Here is a 20834-nt window from a genome sequence, read left to right as displayed (position 1 = left end):
CTATAAAAGGCAAATCTCTCGTAGCTTTGCAGTATTTTCCTTTTTCACATCCTCAATTCCCCCCCCCCCCCCCTCCCCTCCCCCCCCCTGTTTCCCTCCCAAAAGAAAGCCTAATCAAGAGCTGAATTTACACAAAACATGAAATTGTAACTGCAGAAACAGATCTGAAGATTTCACGGTTGCTTGAATGGAAAAATCTGATTCAGGTCACATAACACTCCCCATTCAAACTGCCAGGAAAAGGTGGGATCTGTCCCCGCTTCTGATTTAAAAACCAGATCACCAGTGTAAATCTTATTGTTCTTCAGGTAGCACATGAACAACCACACCAGACGAGACATTTCTTACTCCACTCATGAGTCAAATTTACCACCAGAATTTCAGGGTTTCTGTATTTGTCACTCTACATGTAAACAGTTTCAGTGCACATTCACTGTATAGGGTTTTCACTTAAAATATCAGGTGGTAAATTCAACACGGTGGACTTTAGGATGACATCAAAACAAGAGAATAAAACCTTAACTAAAAGTGGGAAGCTGACTCAGAACAGACCTAATGCTATCTGTGTACTTTGACTTTTTAATTCAAGGTGATTCTTTTTGAAGGAATTTGGGCACAGATACATTCACTATGCTCAGCTTGGCCTTTTTGCAATGAGGACAATGAGAATCAAAACATCAAATTGATTAACTTCTCAAACCCTATTTTTAAGATTTATTTTACAAGTTTATTAATTTCTCACAAACATGAATGCGCCATAATAATGCATTTTCTTTGACAGGTTAACTTAAAAACATTTTATTGGTAAAGAGAGGGAGTCAGAGACCAGTTCAATTGCATAGCAATTTAATCCATGTCCAATAAGGACTCTTTCCCTGTCACAGGGAGAGGCCCTGTGGTCACTCTCAATCAGCGTTTTAAATCGACCAAGACAATATCAATAAAACTATTGATAACCGCTCACTATCTCTAATAGTGACCATATTCAACAGGCATCATAGGGTCTTAAAAGAAGCCAGTCCTACACACCATGACTAAATGTCCACTGTCCTTCCCCATTCTAAACCACCAAATTACAGTAAATACAAGATGGGCAGTTTACGTAACAATCAAATTCAAGGTTTGTTTTGTGTCAAGTCAAAGGCTTCCAGGCTCATGTTGGGTAGGTGGTACAGAGAATCTTGTTGAAACGCGAAAAGAAAACAAAACATGAGAAACATGCATGGGGTAGGCTTTCCTAATGCCACATACTGAGTGTGCACACAGACAGGCACAAACGCAGATCTCTAATGAGAGCCCTCTCAGCTCATGCAGCGCACTGCGCTTGATCGGGCCCACAGGGCGTTTTTTTGTCAAAAGCAAGGTGCTACATTAGCAGCGAGGGCTTCACATGAGATGCAGCCTATACAGACACCTGCCTCCATTTCCGGAGAGGGTCTCTACTACACATCACAATCTCTATCCACAGTTTGGAGTTCAGTCTCGGAATGTCAACAGCAGCACATTTTGTCTCTCTCTGTCCCTTCGCGGCTCTCCGTCCGTCACTGCAGGTCTCTGTCTTCGAGGTACCTGTACTCGAAGGTGAACCCCTCCTTTTTCCGCTGGCCCCATTTCTCATAATCAAAGTAAATGTAAGTGCCCTGTGGGATCAGCAGAGCGGACAGAGAAAACAATCATTAGTGCACTGAAAACACAGATCAATATAATATTTTAGCTGCTTAGTTTCTAACTTTAGACACAACAATGGAAATGAAATGCGGTTAAGCTGCACCTGTTCAAACTCGTCAGTGATAGTCTTGGGCTCCTCGTGCCTCTGGAACCACATCATGTACTTGGTGTGAAACCTCCATGACTGCTTTTTGAGAGCCTTGGCAGACAGATACTGAGCCTTGGTGCCCTGAGAGAGGAAGGCCAAAGAAATAATAAGATTAGAATAAAGACTTCGATACATCGGGGCGGCGTAAAGAAGGGTCGTCAGGGTGAAAATGTGGAGTTGGTGAGTTCAGTGGGTGCATGATTACCTCCAGGTAGTAGAAGATGAAAAATAGAGTTTCTGTAGACAGTCTCTGGTAGAACTCTATGGAATCAGAGTGGTGTGGCGGTATCTGATGATGGAAGGGCAAGGTGGGACACGGATTCCTCATCAGGTATTGCCTTTAGGACAAGAAGCAGAGACAGTTACAAATCCATCAGAAACAACTGATCAGGGTGCCTTTGTGCAATCAACATTTACATCAATCTCACACTTCAAACGAATTCATTAATAATTATAAGATGAAGATAAATGCAGAATTTCTGTAAATTGCAGACCATACAACACTTTTAGATGTCCCAGATCCATGACGATATAAAACTGGTTTATACACAAAGATAAAAAATGTTAATGTGATTTTCTGAAACTATTCTAACCACTTTTTAAAAAAGCATAAAAGATCATTTGTGAACAATCTGGTGCCCTTACCTTATCCTCTCAGAGTCAGAGGGGTGTGGCATATGTGTCCACGCGGACTCCTGCATGGCCTGCTGGTAGAGCTGGTCTTTGGGGAGGGGGGTTGGGCCCAGTGGACAGACCCCGAGCGAGGGTGGGATGCTGACTTCCGACACGGACGGCTGAGGGGCGGCGGGTGTGCCGGGCGCTACAGATGACGAGAAGATGTCTGCAGGATGAAAAGAAAGTAAAGGATTGTGTCAATTAAAGATGACGTCACCACACTTCCCCTTTTCATTATGATGTTGCTTCTTCTAATTAAAGGACATCTTTTTATACTTTGATTTCATAAAAAAAGTAAAAAATAAACTCGATGACGATCATAGATAATCAGAATCATAGCTGTCTTAAACATGCAGCTGATGTTCAGAGGTTTTACTTAATAAATGACATGAAACCAATTATTACAAGTCAGTTGGCTGACTAATTCATAATTTTAGCATTATATTAGTGTTTAAACCTCACTTACTATAATCTGCTACTATGAGCACATTGGCATCATCTACTACTGACAAATGTATTCAAAGTACAGTATAGTACAACACTTCCTTCTCAGTAATTAGTAATTATCAGTGACTTTGGGGGTTTCCAGTGTAGAAATAATGTCTGACCGTTCCGACCTCTGTCTCTTAGGTGCAGGTTGGGAATCTCTCCGTCCAGGCCTGATCCCAGCGCTGCCCTCTCAGCCATCGCCTTCAGTGAACTGAGAGGCTCAGGAGCCTGAGGAGGGAAGAGGATGGAGACAGCATGAGCACAGAGTGGCTGATGAGGTCAAATTAAGTTGGAAAGAGAGAGAGGAGCCTTTGAAGGTTATGAGCATTTAACTGTTAAAAGACTATTTATGGAAACCAACTATTGCAACTGAAGGTTTTAAGCTCTACGAGGCCTGTACTGCATACATAGAGCAATGTGTTCGAAAGAGACAAAATTCAACTCCTCTAACTCAAGACGTTTTCTGGCAAAGCTATCCTTTGCTTGCAGCCTACCCTACACTCAGACTTAGATATAGTCTAACACTGCTTTCTTCTTCTTCTTTGTAAAGGGAAAAAAAACATATACTTCACTAAGTCCAAATATATCTTAGAAAGCTGCGATTTTCTTTAGGAATGTACATATAGTGGGGTAAGTGTGGGCTTCTCTATTTACAAAAAATGTTGCCTCTGAGAACAGAAGTTTGTGGGCAGCCAGGGAAATTGTAATAGTGCTATTTTCAGATGAGTTTATCGAAAATCTGCAGTTATGGGCCAAACAAAGGTAACCTGAAAACGTTGAATACTGGTCTCTAGTCTCTTGATACTGGATCGTTATCAGAGCAAACCTGGAAATTATTACATGAAGGAAATGGCCAGATGGGATGCTACGTGCTTTAATATTCATACTGCTCCATCACTTGCAGATCTGATCAGTAAACAAAGCTTTTTATTCTGCAGTCTCCCATCTTTCTCTCATTTTCCAACTACTTGTCTTGTCTGACAATCTCTCCGTGTGTAAGTTTAACAGCCTGCTGGCTATAATCTTGCTGGTTCACACAGGAAATTCTGGGTACTCAATCAGACCATTAAGTGGCTATGACTGTCCTCTCTTAACCCTGCCATGGTGCTGCACCTTGGCTCCGCTCACCTTGAGGCCCTCAGAGGCCTGCGTGTAGGAGTGGGGGCCGTTAAGAAGACTCCCTCCTCCGGGTGTGCTGTCTGAGAACGAGGGGGACGGAGAGCTGGGAGGCAGGGTGATGGAGCTGATTAAACTGGGACCATTGTCCATCCTGCACCAGTAAAGTGGCAACACCAGAGAGATAAAGTTAGGAATATTTGTGCAAGGAATGTGAAGAAGTGTCAGGATGAAGTGAAGTTAAAAAAAAAAAAAACTTACGGCTGACTGGTTGAAGAACTGAGAGATGAAGGTTGGCTGCTTTGTGACTGGCTCGGTGTGCTTAGAGCTGATTCTGTGGAACTCTCTGCCACTACGGCACTGTAACCTGGGGGCAGGTGAGGGAGAAAGTGGCGGTAGAAAAACTCTTAATGAAGAGAATTTGCTTCTGATTTACATAAAAATAGAAAGATACATAAGAAAGAGAAAGTTCACAGTCACACAGGGACAAGAAGGAGTTCACGTACTTGTGCTTCCATTTTGCTTCAATCCACTCGGCGGTCTAGCAGGAGCAGCGTTCACCCCTACTCCTCCAACTACTCCGACGTTCCCTCCGTTGCCTCCCATCATGCCAATAACTCCTGGGGTAGCGCTGACAGAACTAGGGGGCACCTGAGAAGCGACGGGGGAAACATTTTGCCCTGGAACCAGACCCATGATACTCCCGCTCAGAGAACTGTGAGCCGGGCTGGAACCTAGCAATCCGAGCCCAGTCCCCGCCCCGTTGGTTGTGACTCCACTGGAGCCAGAGGTGGGGATGGAAGTGCTACTCTCCACTGAAATGCTGGACTGGGTGGTGCTGCTCAAACCCAAGCCTCCTGATGCTGCTGCCTGAGCGTAAGGGGCAGGTGTGGACCCCGAAATGAGCCCTGCCATTGTGTTTAGAGGAGAGTGGTGGCCACCCAGGCCTAAACCAGACATTTGGTTGGCACTGCTGGTCCCTGTCATGCCAACTTTGCTCAAACCCAGTCCCAACCCAAGTCCCAAACTGGATGTAGGGGTTGGCCCAGATGTGGGCTGAGACTGAGAGTTGGGAGCCGATGAAATGGGTATGCTGGGCGTAGGGAGAGGGGGAGCGGTGGAGGCTGGGAGAAGCGTGTTGCTGGGCGGGCTGGGGGTGTTGTTTGAGGGGGCAGAGGGTTTTGTCTGAGGTGGTTGCTGTTGTGGCTGCTGCGGTTGGTTTGGTGGCTGAGGTTGTTGCTGCTGTTGTGCAGGTTGATGCTGATGTTGCTGCACCGCACTGCTGAAGCTTCCTATAAGACTGCTGCTTGGTGGAACCACGGGGATGCCCCCTACCACACTTGCCATGGACACGAGGGACGAGGATGAGGAGGAGCCAGAGGTTGTGGAGGAAGAGAAGGAAGACAGCAAGGAAGGGGTGCCGTTCTTCACAGGTGACTGAAAATGAAAAGGCGCCATAGAGAGTTTCAGATTAAACTTGCCAAAGAGAAACTGCAGCTATACAAACTGAATGTTGAGCAAAGTTTACTGTGAACTACGGAGGCCCACTAATGCAGGAGATCATACAAACAAGTCACAAGTCTCCAACCATGGTCCCACAGAGAGAGAGGTGGTTCCTTTTCAGCGCCTGAGACGCCGAAACCCATCAGCCACCGTTACTCTCCAGGACCAGGGATGAAGAGCACAGCACTAAACTGTTCACCTACTGACAAAGAGCAGATGAGAGCCTCTCACCTGACTAACTTCACTGTCTGTCGAGCGTCCCCTTTTCTTATCGTCCTCTGAGTTCTCCTATAGGAGGAGATACCTTAATGTGACAATCCACTTTTCAAATATTGATTCAGCATTTTAGCCAGTGGATTACAACACAATGGAACTTCTAGAAAAAGTTAACTAAATATAAACTTAAAAAAAAAAAAGAATCAGAATGTAATTTTTTTGTATGCAGCATCTTTGATATAAATAAAATAACTTACAGCAGTGCAAGTGGCCGGGGATGGAGGAATGGGTGAAGAAGAGGTGGTGGAAGTGGGAGTGCTGCTGGAGTGGAGATACATTTCATCTTCCACGTTGCCCTGACCTGACGGAGACGTCGCAACTAATGCTGCGGCTACAAGACAACGACAGAAAAGAGACAAGAGTTGAGATCGGATAATGCCATTTTTACCTTATCGCTGTGTACAGATGTTAAAAGATTCCTGTAACATCGGAGCACGATTCTAACTCTAACACCCCATCAATACTTCATGTTCTACTCACGGATGTCTTCCAGGTCTAAGTCGTCATACAGGAACTCGTTCTCCTCGAAGTCAGGGTCTTGGGAGGAATCAATGTAATACTCAACGTCATCCTTGATCTTCTGAATTGAATCCACCGGTACAGAGTCATTGTCCAGCATTCGTAAAATGGTCTCCAACATGCGGATGTGGAATCTATGCCTCTCGATCAACCGCTTGAGCTCCTCGATACGTTCTTGCTTCTGCTTGACAGAAAGAAGACAAGAGTGCAGTCTTAAACATTTCAGTGAAAGTCCTTATATTGGATTTTCACTAGAATTACAGAACATCTACAGAGGATGTAGAATTAAACGTGTGTGGGGGAAAAAAAGAGAGGACTCACATCTTTATCACCCTTCTTCTTTCGTGTCTGAACTGAAAGAGATTCCACCTCACTTTCAAATTGATCCACCTGCATATTTAGAGTGTCTATCGTATTCTGAGGGTGAAAAGGAGGTCAGAAAAAAGAGCATTAATGAATCAAATCAAATTTAATAATCCCTGATTCATAAATTCTAATTCATTTTCACAAATTGCACGTTTTATGATTAATTGTTCGCCTGTGGTGCGAGGAAAAGGCTGTTAAGAGAAAACTGGGCATCAAAAATGTACAATGCGTGTAGATATATTAGTGGATGTATTACTGTTAGCCACTGTCCCGTTTCCTCCTTTTCCCTCTGAGCTGGATCAACCTTCTGAGCGAGCCCCAAGCCTTCTTTAGAGTACGCTTTTGTTTTTGTTTCACGCTCCACAACTTTGAATCGCTCCATTTGCTAAAGAGAGAAAGAAAAAAATCACACACACACACACTGTTATTAAGTTGAATGTTTTGATGCAAAAATGTGCTCCAGTTACATATTAAAGAAACAAAATGAACCTAGAAAAAGTAAATGGTAGAGAGCCGTACCGTCTCGATAAGTTTGCGATTCTCTACTAGCTGCCTTTTGTCTTTGATCTCGTTTGAGGCCACCCATGTTTTTATCTGATCTCTCAATCGCTAGAAAATAGAAGAGATGTTAAACCAATTTCATATTGCAGACATACTCCTTATTGAGTCAATGTGCAGATGAAGTGAAGACGTGTAAATATATGTATGGTTTCTTAACTACTTGAAACTATTTGGACTGCTCCATGGTTAACTTGTCTTACCTGTAATTTTTTAATCTCTTTCTTGAGGTCAGCCTCATACTTTTCCTTCTGGTTTGCATTGGCTGCATTGTGGAGCTAAAATGTAGATAAATATATGACATAAATAGTTTTCCCCGACTTCAGATTGCCAAAGAAAAACATGAAAAGCAAACACAAGGAAAAACATGGATCTCTCACCTTTTGCCAGATATCTTCAAACTGTTCTACACCTTCAGCTACTTTTTTCAAACATCTGTCGATCTCGCCTGTGGAGGTGAAAGAAAAACGCTCCAGCATCACTGATCACACATCCATGCAACAGCAAATATCTCCACAAAACCATGCTGCTGGATGAAGATACCAGGCTGTACATCATGATGGACCCTAACGACAGTTTAACCAAACTCTTACCTTGAAGTTTTCTCTTGTCAGCCATGGCTCTGACTACGACAATGTCCACATTCCGTCTGTCACAAAGTTAGCTATGTGAGAAAACACAACACGTTTATAGCCTCATAGCTCAGAAACCCAACACAAACCACTTCAGAAGAGACATCAGCGCATCGTCTCCCTGAGTTAACTCCGGCTAGCTGCCATGTTCAACGTTAGCACCACAAATAACAACGTATTTACACCATTTTCAGACACTTGCAACCGGGACAACTGCACGACCTCTTCGCCTGTGTTCACACCTTTGTAGACGTAGCTGATCTTGACATATTTTTCAGCTAAAATTAGCCACCTAGCCAGCTAACGCCACCGAGCTAACGTCAATAGGAGCCAGTTGCTCGTCCACCTCGCTCGGTCACTAACTGGCCCGTTTCAAAACAACCACCACGGACCATGTTGGTGGACAGAGTTCATGTTCATGCAGCGTTATTCTGGGGGGTCCACTACAGCTTTTATATGGTGGTTTTGTATTGTGAAAGACATAACATATCAGAAACCGTTCAAAATCGTAAACCTGCTAGCTAATGTCTTAACTGTCTGACTAGCTAATGCATAAAAATGCTAGCTAGCCAGCTTTAGCTAGCCAGCTAGCCAAATTTAGGAAAAAGGGAAACTGGGTCAACCCGAGCATCTAGATTCATACTTGTTTACGACATTTACCTAGGATATGGGCTTTCGTTTGTCTTTTTTTCAATTACAGCCAAAACTAATTCCAGAAAGTCTTCTTTACTTCCCAAATTGTGTTTTCTTTTCGACAAGCTCGCTCACTGTAATGTAGCTGAAGATGGACGGTAGCTAAAATCCCACCTCCGTGTCCAGAGTCCGCCCTAAACCCAATCCGCGGGTCTGATTGGACAAACCACCCGCCCGTCACTGCCAGACATCCGCTGGAATGCTGGCCAGCCATTGGCTCAGCGGCATGATGAATTTTGATCTGCACCTGAAAACACATATTCCTAATAACTGCCTCTATGAAAACTAATGGACTTCATTAGCTCCCGACCTCGTTATTTGAACATTAACATGTTTTTGTTTTTTTTGCTTTAGATAGATAGATTTACTCATTCATTTTGATACCTTGAAGAAACTGATCTCCATGACAACTGAGGAAATTCCATCCTCTGAGGAAATGAGATGAGCCTAAATTCTCTAGCAATAAAAAAAGATGTACCATAATTGATTTAAAAATAAAATTGAAGAAACTTATCTACAGACACACTGCTTTTTTTTTATTTCTGCCATTAAACTGAAACATTTTAGTTGTTGTGTACTTTAAACTCCGGTATAGAAACATGATAAAAACACTCCACTGAGTTATTGTTTACATGAATAAAACATGGACATGAAAAATAACTGTAAAATGCATGTGCTTGTACACATACCAGCCCTTTCTAAACACTTCTAGAAGTGAAACATTTCATTTTACAGCCTAAGAAACTTCAGCCATCTGTAACACTTTAATATTGATAAAGATAAAATCATGACAAATATCCAGGAATGTATTGTGAAGAAAGCTGTTCATGACACAAGTTTGCCAATATGCTGTAATTGTATCTGGGTTGCCAATTCTTCATCAAACAAAGTTGTCACAGTTCGCTACTTATCATAATTATGTGATGTCATCAACTCTCAGTACAAAATATCAAAACAGCAGAATATATACAAAATATATGTATGTATGTACCACGTAAGTACTATCTGATTTCACATCAATTCAATGTGGTCACATTGATTGAGTAAAACTTCATTCAGTGCAAACCCCGGCTGAACAGAGGCAGCATGTTCACTCAACAGTTAAAGCAACAGGGTACTCCTTTATATTTCATCATATCCATGGACGAGCAACGGTCAGTGAGACAGAGAGGTCGGACTGGGCATTTCTCCAAACTGCGTCTCTGCCAACACTGACATGTCTGGTTCAGTCTGGGAAAAGAAGCAAAAGCTCAGTTAACAGAACATTTATTATTCTGCACAGTCAGACGTCTGAATACTAACATCAGTGACACTTATCTGCAGTTTAAACCACCCACAACTAAATATTAATCCAATATCACACACAGATAACTGGTCAGTCTTATTAACACAAATGACTGATAACCACAAAACAGACAGCAGCAGTCCAGTAGAATTTTTCACCTACCTGTTGGTCTTTATCCTTTTCTTGCCTTGGTATTCGATGCCTCCTCTTCTTTGGCCCAGCAGCATGATGCAAAGCTGCAGACGAGGTGGAACCAGATACGCCGTTGAGCCGGTCGTCCTCCACTCCAGCAGCTGGATCTAAATGGGATCCAGGCTCATCCTGAAGAAGAAAAAAAAGACAAGGGATAAAAAAAATCTAAATTGTAATGGCATGTAGTGAGCTTGAGAACATTTATTTATTACAAAGCAGAAGACAGGCTTGTTCGAAGCACTTGAGTCCACACACACACACACACAACACACACACACACACACACACACACACACACACACACACACACACACACACACACACACACACACACACACACACACACACACACACACACACACACACACACACACACACACACACACACACACACACTGTGTCAAATGACTTTTGGTATTTTGTTCCACTGCAAAATTATTTGGGAATTTGCTCCACTTAAATAAGGCAAGTCCAGCATTATGTTTTAATGATTGATGCAGAAATATAGGTGTATTCACAGGATCCTAAAAGGTCATAAAAACTTGATCTGCTGGCACACTGACAGATCAAATGCTTTTACAGTGTAATTGCAGATTTGAATGGCACCAGAGTCAACCAGTGGTGTCCACTGGACAACATTTCCCCCATTCCACTACTAATATCATGGCATGAAAGACTAAAAAAAATATTTGAGCCATTTTTTGTCCTACATACAGCCATCTACTTCTTACCTCAAGCAGGATGGTGAGCTGGGCATTTCTGTAGTCGTCCCCATGTGCATCAAGAGTTTTCATGAGGAACCTGTAAGATCAATAGAATCTTGAGATGGGACATCTTGTGGGAAGTTTTTCAGAAAATGTACATTCGATGGATTTTTCTACCGTCTCTCTTTCTTTAAGCGTCGTGTAATTCTTTGTACTTGGTGAAGGCGACCGAGGATCTTCTGATTCACCTGAACAGAACACGTATGTTATTGATTACACAGTACAGATTCACTGATAGACCATCATACTATCACTATCAGCTAATATGAGCTATAAAAAGCTCATACACCCAAACATCCTTCCTTTTACATAGATAAAATCTGATTATACATATACTCCCCAGCCTTGTTGCTTTTGCTCCTTGCTCCCAACCAAGTGAAATAGCATCAAAACTGTGCTGTATATAATGAATACTGAAGTAAAAATAAAATATAAGTTATAAAAAAAAGCTCATATCATCTCAATATCGATGCAATATTTCACTTTTATCAACTGTGGAACTGAAATTTACAGGATTTCTCTTCTCTAGTAATACAACTGGGAAAAAAGCTACTGTATCAGAGGAAATTATAAAAATCTTCATTAAAGTCAATTATTAGCTTACAGGAATGGAAATATATCAGGCATAGGTATCAGTTTAAAACATAAAAATCTATCCTCAAACATTATGAGGGAGTTAGGGCACTGAATGATGTATGATGAACCAGTTATACAGTAACTCCTAAACTCATTTCATAAGCGAAAGCAACAGGAGGAGTGTGCAAAATAAACCACAAGCATGCAGCACACACACATGTGCCAGCTCACACAAACACACCTGTTCAATCTCTTTGCATCTTCTGCTCAGAGCGAGATATTTCCTCTTATCGAGAACTCTTCTTTCTTCATCCTCCTGCGCTGTACTCTCCAGCAGCTCGTTGCCTCCTGGTCCCAGCTCCACCTGCATAAGAAAAAACAACAACATATGTTTTTGTGTGGTATTTCAAATGGAACGTTGTCACAAAAAAAGGCAATTTCAGTCGTTGAATCGATTACAATAAGCTTTGTGTTGCTTCATATTGTAGCAATATCTTTAGTGCACTGAAAAAAATATTACAGCTATATTTCTGGCATGTTCACAATGTTGGAACGTGGTTATTTTAACCACAATTTCTGTTAGTTTCATGCATGTAAAACATATCAGTCAAAAACTATAACCTTTTGACTTGTTCAACCCACTAAACTACATACCGTCTTACTTTCACACAAGAAAACATGAACATGCACTTAAAACAACACATAAAACAATATAGTTAATAAAGAAAAATCACCACTGCACCCAACAATATAATGACATCAAAAACATGCAGTACATATACAAAACATTCACATGGAACAATTTATATGGCTTAAAAGATAAAAGAATATAATCTAAGTTCATTTAGACCTTTGTACTGCAATGAAATGAAAGAAAACCTATATTTTTAAAGGATTATAATAATAATAATAATAATAATAATAATAATAATAATAATATTAACAACAATAATATTAATAATAATAATAATAATAAAAAACTAGAATGTTTTCTAGATAAAGTTACATCTTAACCAACTTTCAGTCATGCAAGATCAGTCTGCATTTCATCTCTACTTGCTCTTGCTGAACAGCGAGCTGTTCTGCTCGTTCTGCTCTAATTGAGGCTCATCCAGCTCTTTTTTGGCAGCACTTGACCAGATTACTGATGCAGCGCTGAAATCAAGTAGGACAGCACCAACCATTCCGTTCCCATCTGTATCACTCAAAAACTGATCGCTCATCTACATGAAAGTATTGCTCATAGAGAGACAAGGGTTATATGAATGCTGGAATTCAGAGTTTAGTGTGAAACCTGATCAAACAGCACTGTTTTCATTAATTTACTGAGCACAGAAAGAATTCTGATACGTCAGCTGTTGGCACCTGTAAATGTTTCCTTTGAGTTTCTGGGTAAAGAACTAACTTTTGTAGCTTCCAAACTGTAACACTGTAACACATACACCTTCCTTTAAACTTAGAAAAACAAGAATTTTAAATGTTCCTCCTCCAGGTTATCTACAAATGATGGGTACTGTACCAAGCATCTGTACCAATTCAATGTGCAATATAATGTAGAAATATCACCTTTCTGACAATGTAAACAAAAACTGAAAACATATAAGCTTCATAAAAGTAGAATTTATGGCAGAGTTGTTGTATTGGGCTGCATTAGACTGCAAAGGTGTAATAAAGTGAGTATATATTTAAAATCCCTAACTATTCTCTTTGCAGGTTAAGACTCATGATTAGTGCCTGACTAATATATTGGCTAATTTGATATCATTTAAGACATGACATAGTAATTTAAAGGCAGCTTTGATTTAATTTCATGGAGCTGTGTCTGCAGGTCTCTTCAGAACATAATAGATTTCATAATTAAAGCTCCAAAATTAAACTAGTCAAATTTCAATTTGGCCTGCACAGATAATCAGACTTTTTAAATTTTTGTGAGATGCAGGATTTATGGTTGACTGCAGCTTCTTGAAAATTATTTTAAGGCTAATTTCACGGCTTGTTATGTTTTATTCTAGCAAACTAACAAGCAATGTGAAAATCTTCAAACTGGTAATATTAGAAAAGTATTAACTAATACTAAATAATTACTAATTAACTAATATTTTTTCATGACTTTGTGTCACAGGGAGCACCTGTCAGCTTGCCCTGCTGACTGCTGTTACCAAGACTGTTACCATGATGATTAACGTTACCTCTCCAGGTCCCAGCTCCACACCGCCTGGCTCCAGCTCTGCCTCCAGGATGTGTCCTCCAAACAGAGGAGGCAGGGCCAAACCAGAGAAATCCTCCATCATCTGGAGAAGAAGAAGGAGAGAAAGGATCGTTTGTTCTAAGATATTTCTGCAAAATCATTATTACACATACATCATGTGTAGGTACAAGCTAGCTGAGGTGCAAAATTGTATAATTTAATTGAAAAACACACCAATTTAATTGTTATGTACCAAGTACAAACCATAGTTGTGTGTGCAACTACACAAATGTGAGGAATTGATCTTAAATAAGCTGAACTTTAGACAGACGGACACACATTTTTACAGTATTGAATGTATCACTTCAGTTAGATATTTCCAAACATTATTTGCGTGTACAGTAAATTACAGTGACGATTAAAAAAAAAAACAATGATTGGATGGTATCATAGAAGGAAACAAGCTATCAATCTACAAGTACTTACATTTATTGGTGATCGATAGCAGCCGTGTTTCTTCTGATTTTAAAGCTCCACTGCGAAATATTTACAGAGATCTGCAGCACAGATTGTTTATAAGTCTTCAGTCAGGTCAAATACTCGCGTTTAGTATCATAAAACATGACAGAAATCAAAGGAAATGCGAGCAAAAGGCAGCTCTTCATTCACTCCAGTCGATAAACTCATGTTTATATGCGACGGGCGCAGGAATTATACGTCTGTGACGAGCTACTACATTTCCCATGAGCACTAGCGCCACTGAAACTACAACAGACAACATGGCGGGTACGTGTATATTTTGTCATCTTATGAACGTCTAACCGGTTGAATTAACGTTAATATGATCTCCAGATAGCATAAATAAATACTTTAATTGTTCGATTTTACGCCAGCAAGATCCTAAAGTTACTTTTAAACAATGATATTCAGTCGAAATAGAAGGAAAAATGTGACCTTGGATGTGTTGCTAACACGTTAGCTCAGTTAGCTGCAGATGTGTTTGATTTGAACCTGCTTGTATCCCTGCAGGTTTCGGAGCTTTCCTGAAGAATGCCTGGAATAAGGAGCCTGTTATTCTGGCCTCCTGTGTTATTGGAGTGGTCGGTGAGTCTCCAAACCTCTTAACAGGAGCTCAGAAATGTGTGAAAGAGAGCAATAACTGCACTGATAGTAGTTTACAACATGATTTGGTCTGGGGTGTATTTAAAGCGAATTTCACTACAGTGGCATACATTTATTGCAATCATCTGACAGCAAAAGTCAGTAAAATGAGCAGAAACAGTCACAAGCCGCTGCTTTGCTGAAATACATTAAATTCAGTCAAATTTCATTAGCTTTCTATGAAGCTAATAAGAAACTTCAGCTGTCCAAATGAGTCAAATCAACTGGATATTTTTCAACATTGCAGTGTTTTTAGTGACAAGGTCTCTCTTTGTGACTATACTAAAAAGACTGAAATGTGGCAGATATCTACTACATGACTAGCCTCATATAGGCTTCACATCAGCTTTTAAATGCATCTTTGCACAAAATGTTCCTTCAGTATTAATTTGAACTAGTGGACCTATCATTTAATTGGATATCCAATTTATGAATTTAACCATCTTCTTTTCTGCACATCTGCTTTTACTGTAACCCTTTGCATTTTTTAATTCTTTAAATATGTTCAGTATGCCCTGCCAGTTCACTGACCGCTGGTCATTGTGTTATACTAGGGCTACAATAGTGTGCTTTGTATGCGTCTGTCCAGTGTCTTGTACATGGAGATTATTTACCTATATTGTATATTCCTTGTATATTTCAATATGCAGCCGTATGCAACACTTGAACCCAAGACAAATTCCAACACATCTTATCTTATCTTGTGTCCAAATAAATGAGAAGTTTTGCTTCTTTTCCCACAATCCCAGCATGAGATGTTAACTGTTTGATAACGTGAATACTACAAGCGATAACAAAGAATGTATAATGGAGTGAATGTTATGATTAGGATAGATAAAAGCCAAAAAGCATCTTTTTTTTCTTCTTTTTTTTTAACCCTTTGGAACGGTTAGTTGAAGTGGTCAGCACCAGAGCATGTCAGCTGGGAACTTATGCAGGTGTATAAAACCCTGGTGTATTTAGAAACCAGTTAGGAGCATCTAAAAATGTATTCTCAAACTCAGATTGTTGTACTTGATGATATGTGCTCTGTCTGATCTTTGTTTGTATATGAGCTGTTGTTAAATAGATAATTGTCTTCAAATGACCACTGTAGCTACTGTATGTCCATGTACTGTATGAGTAGTTAATGTATTGTATATGAAGTCAAAAACCTTTGTTTTGTTTCCTCAGGCGTTGCTCTTCCATTAATCAGCCCCCTCACAAAGTATACAGGAATGATAAATTCATCTGTTCCATACAACTACCCAGGTAAATACAGCTGCCCCATTATTTTAACCATCTGCGTTAATACCTCCTCAGTCAAATATTGAAGCTCTCCTTTTCTTATTTTCTCATTTTCTCACTACAGTCCCTGTGCGAGATGACGGAAGCATGCCTGACGTCCCTGCACATCCGTCTGAACAAAAAGGAGAAAACCTGGCATGGCTTAAAAAGCTTTAACGGACACATCCTCGCAATCAATACCTGTGATGTTCCCTCGGTCCATAATTGTCTGCAGAGCTGCTCCACTTGTCAATGTCCCACAATAAAGATTGTCTATTTAAATCTACCTTTGTGCCACATTGGTTCATTTTTGGTGCATTTGGATTTAGGTTAAATTACATGTTGAAGTAGAATGTAAGACCATTAAAAGTTCAGAAAATGTGTTCACAGTGTAAAAACCTCAATTGATGAAGGATTAAGATTATAATCTCTAGTCTAACATAACTTTATTTATATAATATGAAAGGTTTTCATAGACTTTTGAAACTTAAGGGAAAGTGGATCAAAAATATAACTTCTATAAATGTCCATGAACCTTTCTTGAATGTCTGGAGTTAAATTAGATTCTGTATAGAAGTTTAACGACTATTCTTGAGGTCCAACCTGAAACACCCATAAATGTGTAACAGACATCATGTTCCCGTCAGAAAACATGACTGGGTTAAGATTTCTGTTTGATGTTAAAGAGCCGATCAGGGACGTTTTGAAACTAATCTTTAACAAAACCCTGATACTTTGGAGGAGGCTCAGTTTGACAAAGCTTAAATCAGATTCCTTGTTTTCTTAGCAGCTCTACATTCATAAGTAGTTCAGTCGTCTGCACAGCAGTACTGCATGAATCCGTTTAAATTAAGATCCAGTTGTTACAGTTCACAGGCATTTGACACTTATTTTGTCTCTGTTCATGCATCATGTATTCAGTGCTACTACTACTCCCACAAACACACTTCATAAACATACATATTGTGTTGAAACTGTGAATGCAGATTTTTAAATATATATAGAAAGCTCACTTTGTTTTACAGGATACACACACACACACAGTAACAGTGGACAAATATTTCCTTCAGATAACTTTTATTTCACAGCATGTCAGTATCCAGTATGTCAGTTAAGCAATATCTTCCTCAGCAGAATTCACCATCATAATATAAGTTTTCTGCAGTCATCAGGATTTCATATTGATGCAATTCATAGAACAGCCTGACAGTCTGTTAATGTGTCTGCATGTACTTTTTTTTAATAGAAACAAGGACTGGTGTAGAAATTGGTGTGCAATGTTAAGAAACAATTTCACTTGGGTAGAAGAGTTTTGAAGTTGGGACAGGCTTCAGTTGTCCCTGCAGGCAGTAATAAAGGCATGTTTTGCAGTTGGCATCCCACTCAGCAAATTCTGCACATATTGTATGTCATCTGAATCCGACAGTGAATATATTTATGATGTTTTCATTACACATCTACAGGTGTGCTTTCTGTAACACGTGTGCAATATTCTGCAGACTTAGGATCATAAATAGAATTTGCTGTAAATGTGTCAGTTCATATTGCCATATAGTTTTTTCAATATATCGTTCATATTTCAATCAATTTGACATGTTTTTCTAACAACATATTTAAGATTTCTGATATATTTCTCTGTATACATTCTCTAAAAATGTTCTTTTCTTTTAATACTTTCTACAATCTCAATCTTGCACACTTTCAATTTATGACATCCACAATGATATTATTGGTTTGGGAATATTTTTTTTACTGTCACATTTTACTGTCAACTTAACTCTGTATAAATATCATCCCTCCTTGGAACACTTATACCTGAAGCCACTAAAACAGCCACTAGCTACTTTCATTCAAAGATTGAAATAAATTAAAAAGTAAATCAATATTACTATTTAAAACATTCAAACCTGTGATGGACAAAAATATTTAATTTTGCCTTCACTAGGTTTTTCTTCCTATTTGTGCCGAATAATTGAGAAAAACATTTGATGCCACTAAACAGATTTGCAGGATTTGGAGGTTTACTGCTTCTGCCAAAAGTCAAAATGCTTCTACCAAAGTGAAACACTATCAGTATTTTTAAGAAAGTCAAATAACAACAATTACAAATGTGTAAGCACTATTTACATGCATGAATAAGTGTGATCTTTATCATTTTGCTGTCATATTTATTAATGATGCCACACTAATCAAAGTAATACATGTGCTGTTAGAAACAACATACTACAACCCTTATGGGTAACATCTTGAATCTTCAAGATGCTAAAAAATAAATCACAGCAACTCAAGGCAGTTAGGAGAGGAACATAAACCATTTCAGCTTGCACAAATACTAAAGTTCACCTTTAAACTGCAGTTTTCTTGCCTACAGAGCTACATATTTACTTTGGATATCTCTAGTTTACCATGAACACTTGCTCAGACGTTGGTCAACTTTCCTGTATGCTTTCTTCGTCACTTTCATAGATACATTTCCTCAATAAATCTTCACTCTCTCGTCCGTCCTGGCTTTCTCATCTCTCTTAAAGATTCTGCTCAGTCTGAACAGGTGGCTACTATCAACTAGCCTAGATGTTGTTAAGCTTTAGATTTGGGACCAAAAAGGAATCAAGAATCAAATCCAAAGACTAAGCACTGAGATCTCACATTCTTAAAACTTTAAACCCTCCACAACATGCTACTTTCTAAAAAAGAACAATCCGTCTTTCAATGATAACTCCATCCAAATGTTCAACTATTGATGGTTGCAGTAACACACTCCAAACTCCACAGTTTGTCTCTGTGAAGCTCAGGAGCTGTTTGGTTGTTGTTTTTGTTTAGCTGTTTTTGCTCCATATTAAAATTTCACTCATTGATTTTACTGAGAATTTATCAAGTCTCAATAATTTCCCTCACTGCAGTTTAAATTCAAACTTTAAATAATTACATTTAGGGAATAACTTTTTGAGGTATAAGAGTTTAACTAATCAATAATCTACACTCACAAAATACTGAAGTGACTTTACAGCAGCAGAACGTATGGCGTTAACTCGCATAAACATGATGTATCACTGACGAGAACTCAAAGAGCATCACCCACCCAGTATAATTTACACAAGATAAGTTGTGTGCCAATTTCATTAAAAGATGCCAAGTCTCTCTCAACCAAACAACCACATTTTAAAATAGAAAAGACAGATTGAATAAATTTGAAAAGTTCATAAAAACTGAGAAAACACGACAATCCTGCAGCTTTTCTAAAGATATAATACTAGCACTTTTAAAGTAGGAGCCTGTCCTCTTCCCAAAACACTTCATTATAGTGAAGGTGAAATTACACCACAACCTGCTAATAGGAGCCAGTCCCTAAATCAACTGAACTAAAAACACTTTTATGAATATGGCACAGAAACAAACAAAAAACTACATAAAGGTTATGTATAAAAATTGCACTGTAAAACAATAGCAATAAGAGGCATCTTTTTATAGGCCAGGACAAACCTGAAAATGTTAGTTATTCTAGGTGAGCAAGATTCAGTATTTTGATCTCGACAGCTAAGCTAATTACAGTCAACATCTTACTTCTGTTCCACAAAAAAACTAGCCTAGATTTTATTTCAATGCTCCCATTTCACTCAAACATAATTTTCAGATATAGCAGTGGTCCTGTTTCTACTTCCTCACATTAACTATCTCAGCAGTGAATGGACTGTAATCATACTCATAACAGATCAGCCTTTATATGTATACCTTTAAAACGTTGATTCAAAAATATACTTTTCTTGCCCATGAAACACAATCTGTATTTGATTAAATTGCAAAAAAAAGAACATACAAAGTAAAGAACTATTCAATAGAATCAACATGAACCAATGTGCTGCATCCAGGATTCAACCTGAGACTTGATGGATCAACAGAGCACACAGAACAGGATCGCTTACTCGATGATGGGAGCTGAGCGATCGTTGGTGACCGTTTTTCTGAGACGGACGTGGGCAAATGGATTGGGCCTGAAAGAGAAGAGCAATTAAAACAAAAGGGAGCATATTTTAAAAAGGCTTTAAAATCTATAGTCTTCCCTTCCATCAAATCTGTTATGACTAAACAAGGCATTAGTCCACTATGTTAAACAGTCGCATGTCTAGCTTAAACCTGCTACCTCAAGTTCTTCACATCCTTGTAAACAAGACATGAAACAAAAAACAAGTTTCACAACTTGAAAAGGAAGCAGAAACACTTAGGAGTGATGGATATGATATGGAATAAAGTCTACGCTGCATAATTATCATTTTTGGGTGTCGCCTTTTTCAGTTATATTTGCCACCTTAAAGTATCTGTATGATTTCTGCTTCACTGACCTGATAAGTCAACAAAAAACTGTTTATCAGGGGCACCCTGGTCGACCAGCAAGATGCTGATCTCAGCTTGGTCTAATTCCAGCGAAAGACCTTTGTTGCATATCATTGCATCTCTTTCCAATAATTTCCTGTCACATCTCCAACGTCAATGATCTAAATAAGGCAAAAATGTATAAAGAAAGTTTCTCGAGACCGCCTGTCTTATTCCACTGTGTAAAAATGGTATTATTATGTGATGTGGTCATTAAAGGTGTGCTAATTGAGTATTGCACTTCCATAAAATTGGGGAATTTATAGTCCCAAGTATCTTACTATAAGAGAAGGCATCTCTGTCTGTATGTATGTTTGTGTGTCCTTCGATTTTCTCGATAACCGTTGATCTGATCGACTTCACGCTTGGCAGGTGTATTGCTAAGGAACCA

The 20834-nt window shown here is 39.3% G+C and overlaps 4 protein-coding genes across 7 annotated transcripts in view; 1 reads left to right on the top strand and 3 right to left on the bottom strand.

Annotated features, from left to right (window-relative positions):
- Window positions 1–77: 77 nt before the first annotated feature.
- On the bottom strand, window positions 78–8745 carry cnot3a (CCR4-NOT transcription complex, subunit 3a). 4 transcript variants are annotated; one of them, XM_062421764.1, is made up of 18 exons: window positions 8611–8745; window positions 7912–7982; window positions 7699–7766; window positions 7522–7596; window positions 7280–7369; window positions 7017–7145; window positions 6716–6811; window positions 6356–6578; window positions 6073–6206; window positions 5831–5887; window positions 4603–5533; window positions 4358–4463; window positions 4109–4250; window positions 3100–3208; window positions 2462–2657; window positions 2022–2154; window positions 1772–1897; window positions 78–1640 (listed from the first exon to the last, which is right to left on the bottom strand). In XM_062421764.1, exons 2-18 carry the CDS (start codon window positions 7934–7936, stop codon window positions 1542–1544), a joined length of 2739 nt encoding a protein of 912 aa, XP_062277748.1. In that variant the 5' UTR covers window positions 7937–7982; window positions 8611–8745; the 3' UTR covers window positions 78–1541. The 4 variants fall into 4 exon arrangements, with proteins under 4 accessions (XP_062277748.1, XP_062277750.1, XP_062277749.1 ...); XM_062421766.1 differs by having other exon boundaries at window positions 3109–3208; XM_062421765.1 differs by having other exon boundaries at window positions 6356–6575.
- Window positions 8746–9179: 434 nt separating this feature from the next.
- On the bottom strand, window positions 9180–14325 carry tfpt (TCF3 (E2A) fusion partner). The gene is made up of 7 exons (XM_062422555.1): window positions 14135–14325; window positions 13650–13751; window positions 11702–11824; window positions 11002–11072; window positions 10852–10921; window positions 10091–10249; window positions 9180–9873 (listed from the first exon to the last, which is right to left on the bottom strand). Exons 2-7 carry the CDS (start codon window positions 13749–13751, stop codon window positions 9799–9801), a joined length of 600 nt encoding a protein of 199 aa, XP_062278539.1. The 5' UTR covers window positions 14135–14325; the 3' UTR covers window positions 9180–9798.
- Window positions 14326–14391: 66 nt separating this feature from the next.
- Window positions 14392–16361, top strand: ndufa3 (NADH:ubiquinone oxidoreductase subunit A3). Its single transcript, XM_062422556.1, has 4 exons — window positions 14392–14434; window positions 14678–14752; window positions 15983–16060; window positions 16161–16361. Exons 1-4 carry the CDS (start codon window positions 14392–14394, stop codon window positions 16250–16252), a joined length of 288 nt encoding a protein of 95 aa, XP_062278540.1. The 3' UTR covers window positions 16253–16361.
- Window positions 16362–19938: 3577 nt separating this feature from the next.
- The window catches only part of zgc:158689 (uncharacterized protein LOC791177 homolog), a 29507-nt gene continuing 28611 nt past the window's right edge, over window positions 19939–20834 (bottom strand). Inside the window, exon 15 of the mRNA XM_062422744.1 lies at window positions 19939–20064. Within this exon, the coding sequence (XP_062278728.1) occupies window positions 19992–20064 (73 nt within the window). The 3' untranslated portion in view covers window positions 19939–19991. The remainder of the gene's footprint in view (window positions 20065–20834) is intronic.

This window comes from Scomber scombrus, chromosome 7, assembly GCF_963691925.1.
Source record: "Scomber scombrus chromosome 7, fScoSco1.1, whole genome shotgun sequence".
In the NCBI taxonomy this organism is placed as follows: domain Eukaryota; kingdom Metazoa; phylum Chordata; class Actinopteri; order Scombriformes; family Scombridae; genus Scomber; species Scomber scombrus.
Note: the sequence above shows the minus strand (reverse complement) of the source record. Positions and strands in the feature narration are given on the sequence as shown.

What these genes read in the sequence shown, in the direction of transcription:
- cnot3a (XM_062421764.1), bottom strand. Translation starts at nt 7,936, where the DNA reads ATGGCTGACAAGAGAAAACTTCAAG. An exon ending in AGAAGAAGGGTGATAAAGAT is followed by an intron (nt 6,579 to 6,715) that starts GTGAGTCCTCTC and finishes CTTTCTGTCAAG; the next exon opens with CAGAAGCAAGAACGTATCGA. An exon ending in TCATCTTCTACTACCTGGAG is followed by an intron (nt 1,898 to 2,021) that starts GTAATCATGCAC and finishes TTCCTCTCTCAG; the next exon opens with GGCACCAAGGCTCAGTATCT.
- tfpt (XM_062422555.1), bottom strand. Translation starts at nt 13,751, where the DNA reads ATGATGGAGGATTTCTCTGGTTTGGCCCTGCCTCCTCTGTTTGGAGGA. An exon ending in CGCTTAAAGAAAGAGAGACG is followed by an intron (nt 10,922 to 11,001) that starts GTAGAAAAATCC and finishes TTGATCTTACAG; the next exon opens with GTTCCTCATGAAAACTCTTG. An exon ending in AAAAGGATAAAGACCAACAG is followed by an intron (nt 9,874 to 10,090) that starts GTAGGTGAAAAA and finishes TTCTTTTCCCAG; the next exon opens with ACTGAACCAGACATGTCAGT.
- ndufa3 (XM_062422556.1), top strand. Translation starts at nt 14,392, where the DNA reads ATGAGCACTAGCGCCACTGAAACTACAACAGACAACATGGCGG. An exon ending in TACAACAGACAACATGGCGG is followed by an intron (nt 14,435 to 14,677) that starts GTACGTGTATAT and finishes GTATCCCTGCAG; the next exon opens with GTTTCGGAGCTTTCCTGAAG. An exon ending in TGTTCCATACAACTACCCAG is followed by an intron (nt 16,061 to 16,160) that starts GTAAATACAGCT and finishes TTCTCACTACAG; the next exon opens with TCCCTGTGCGAGATGACGGA.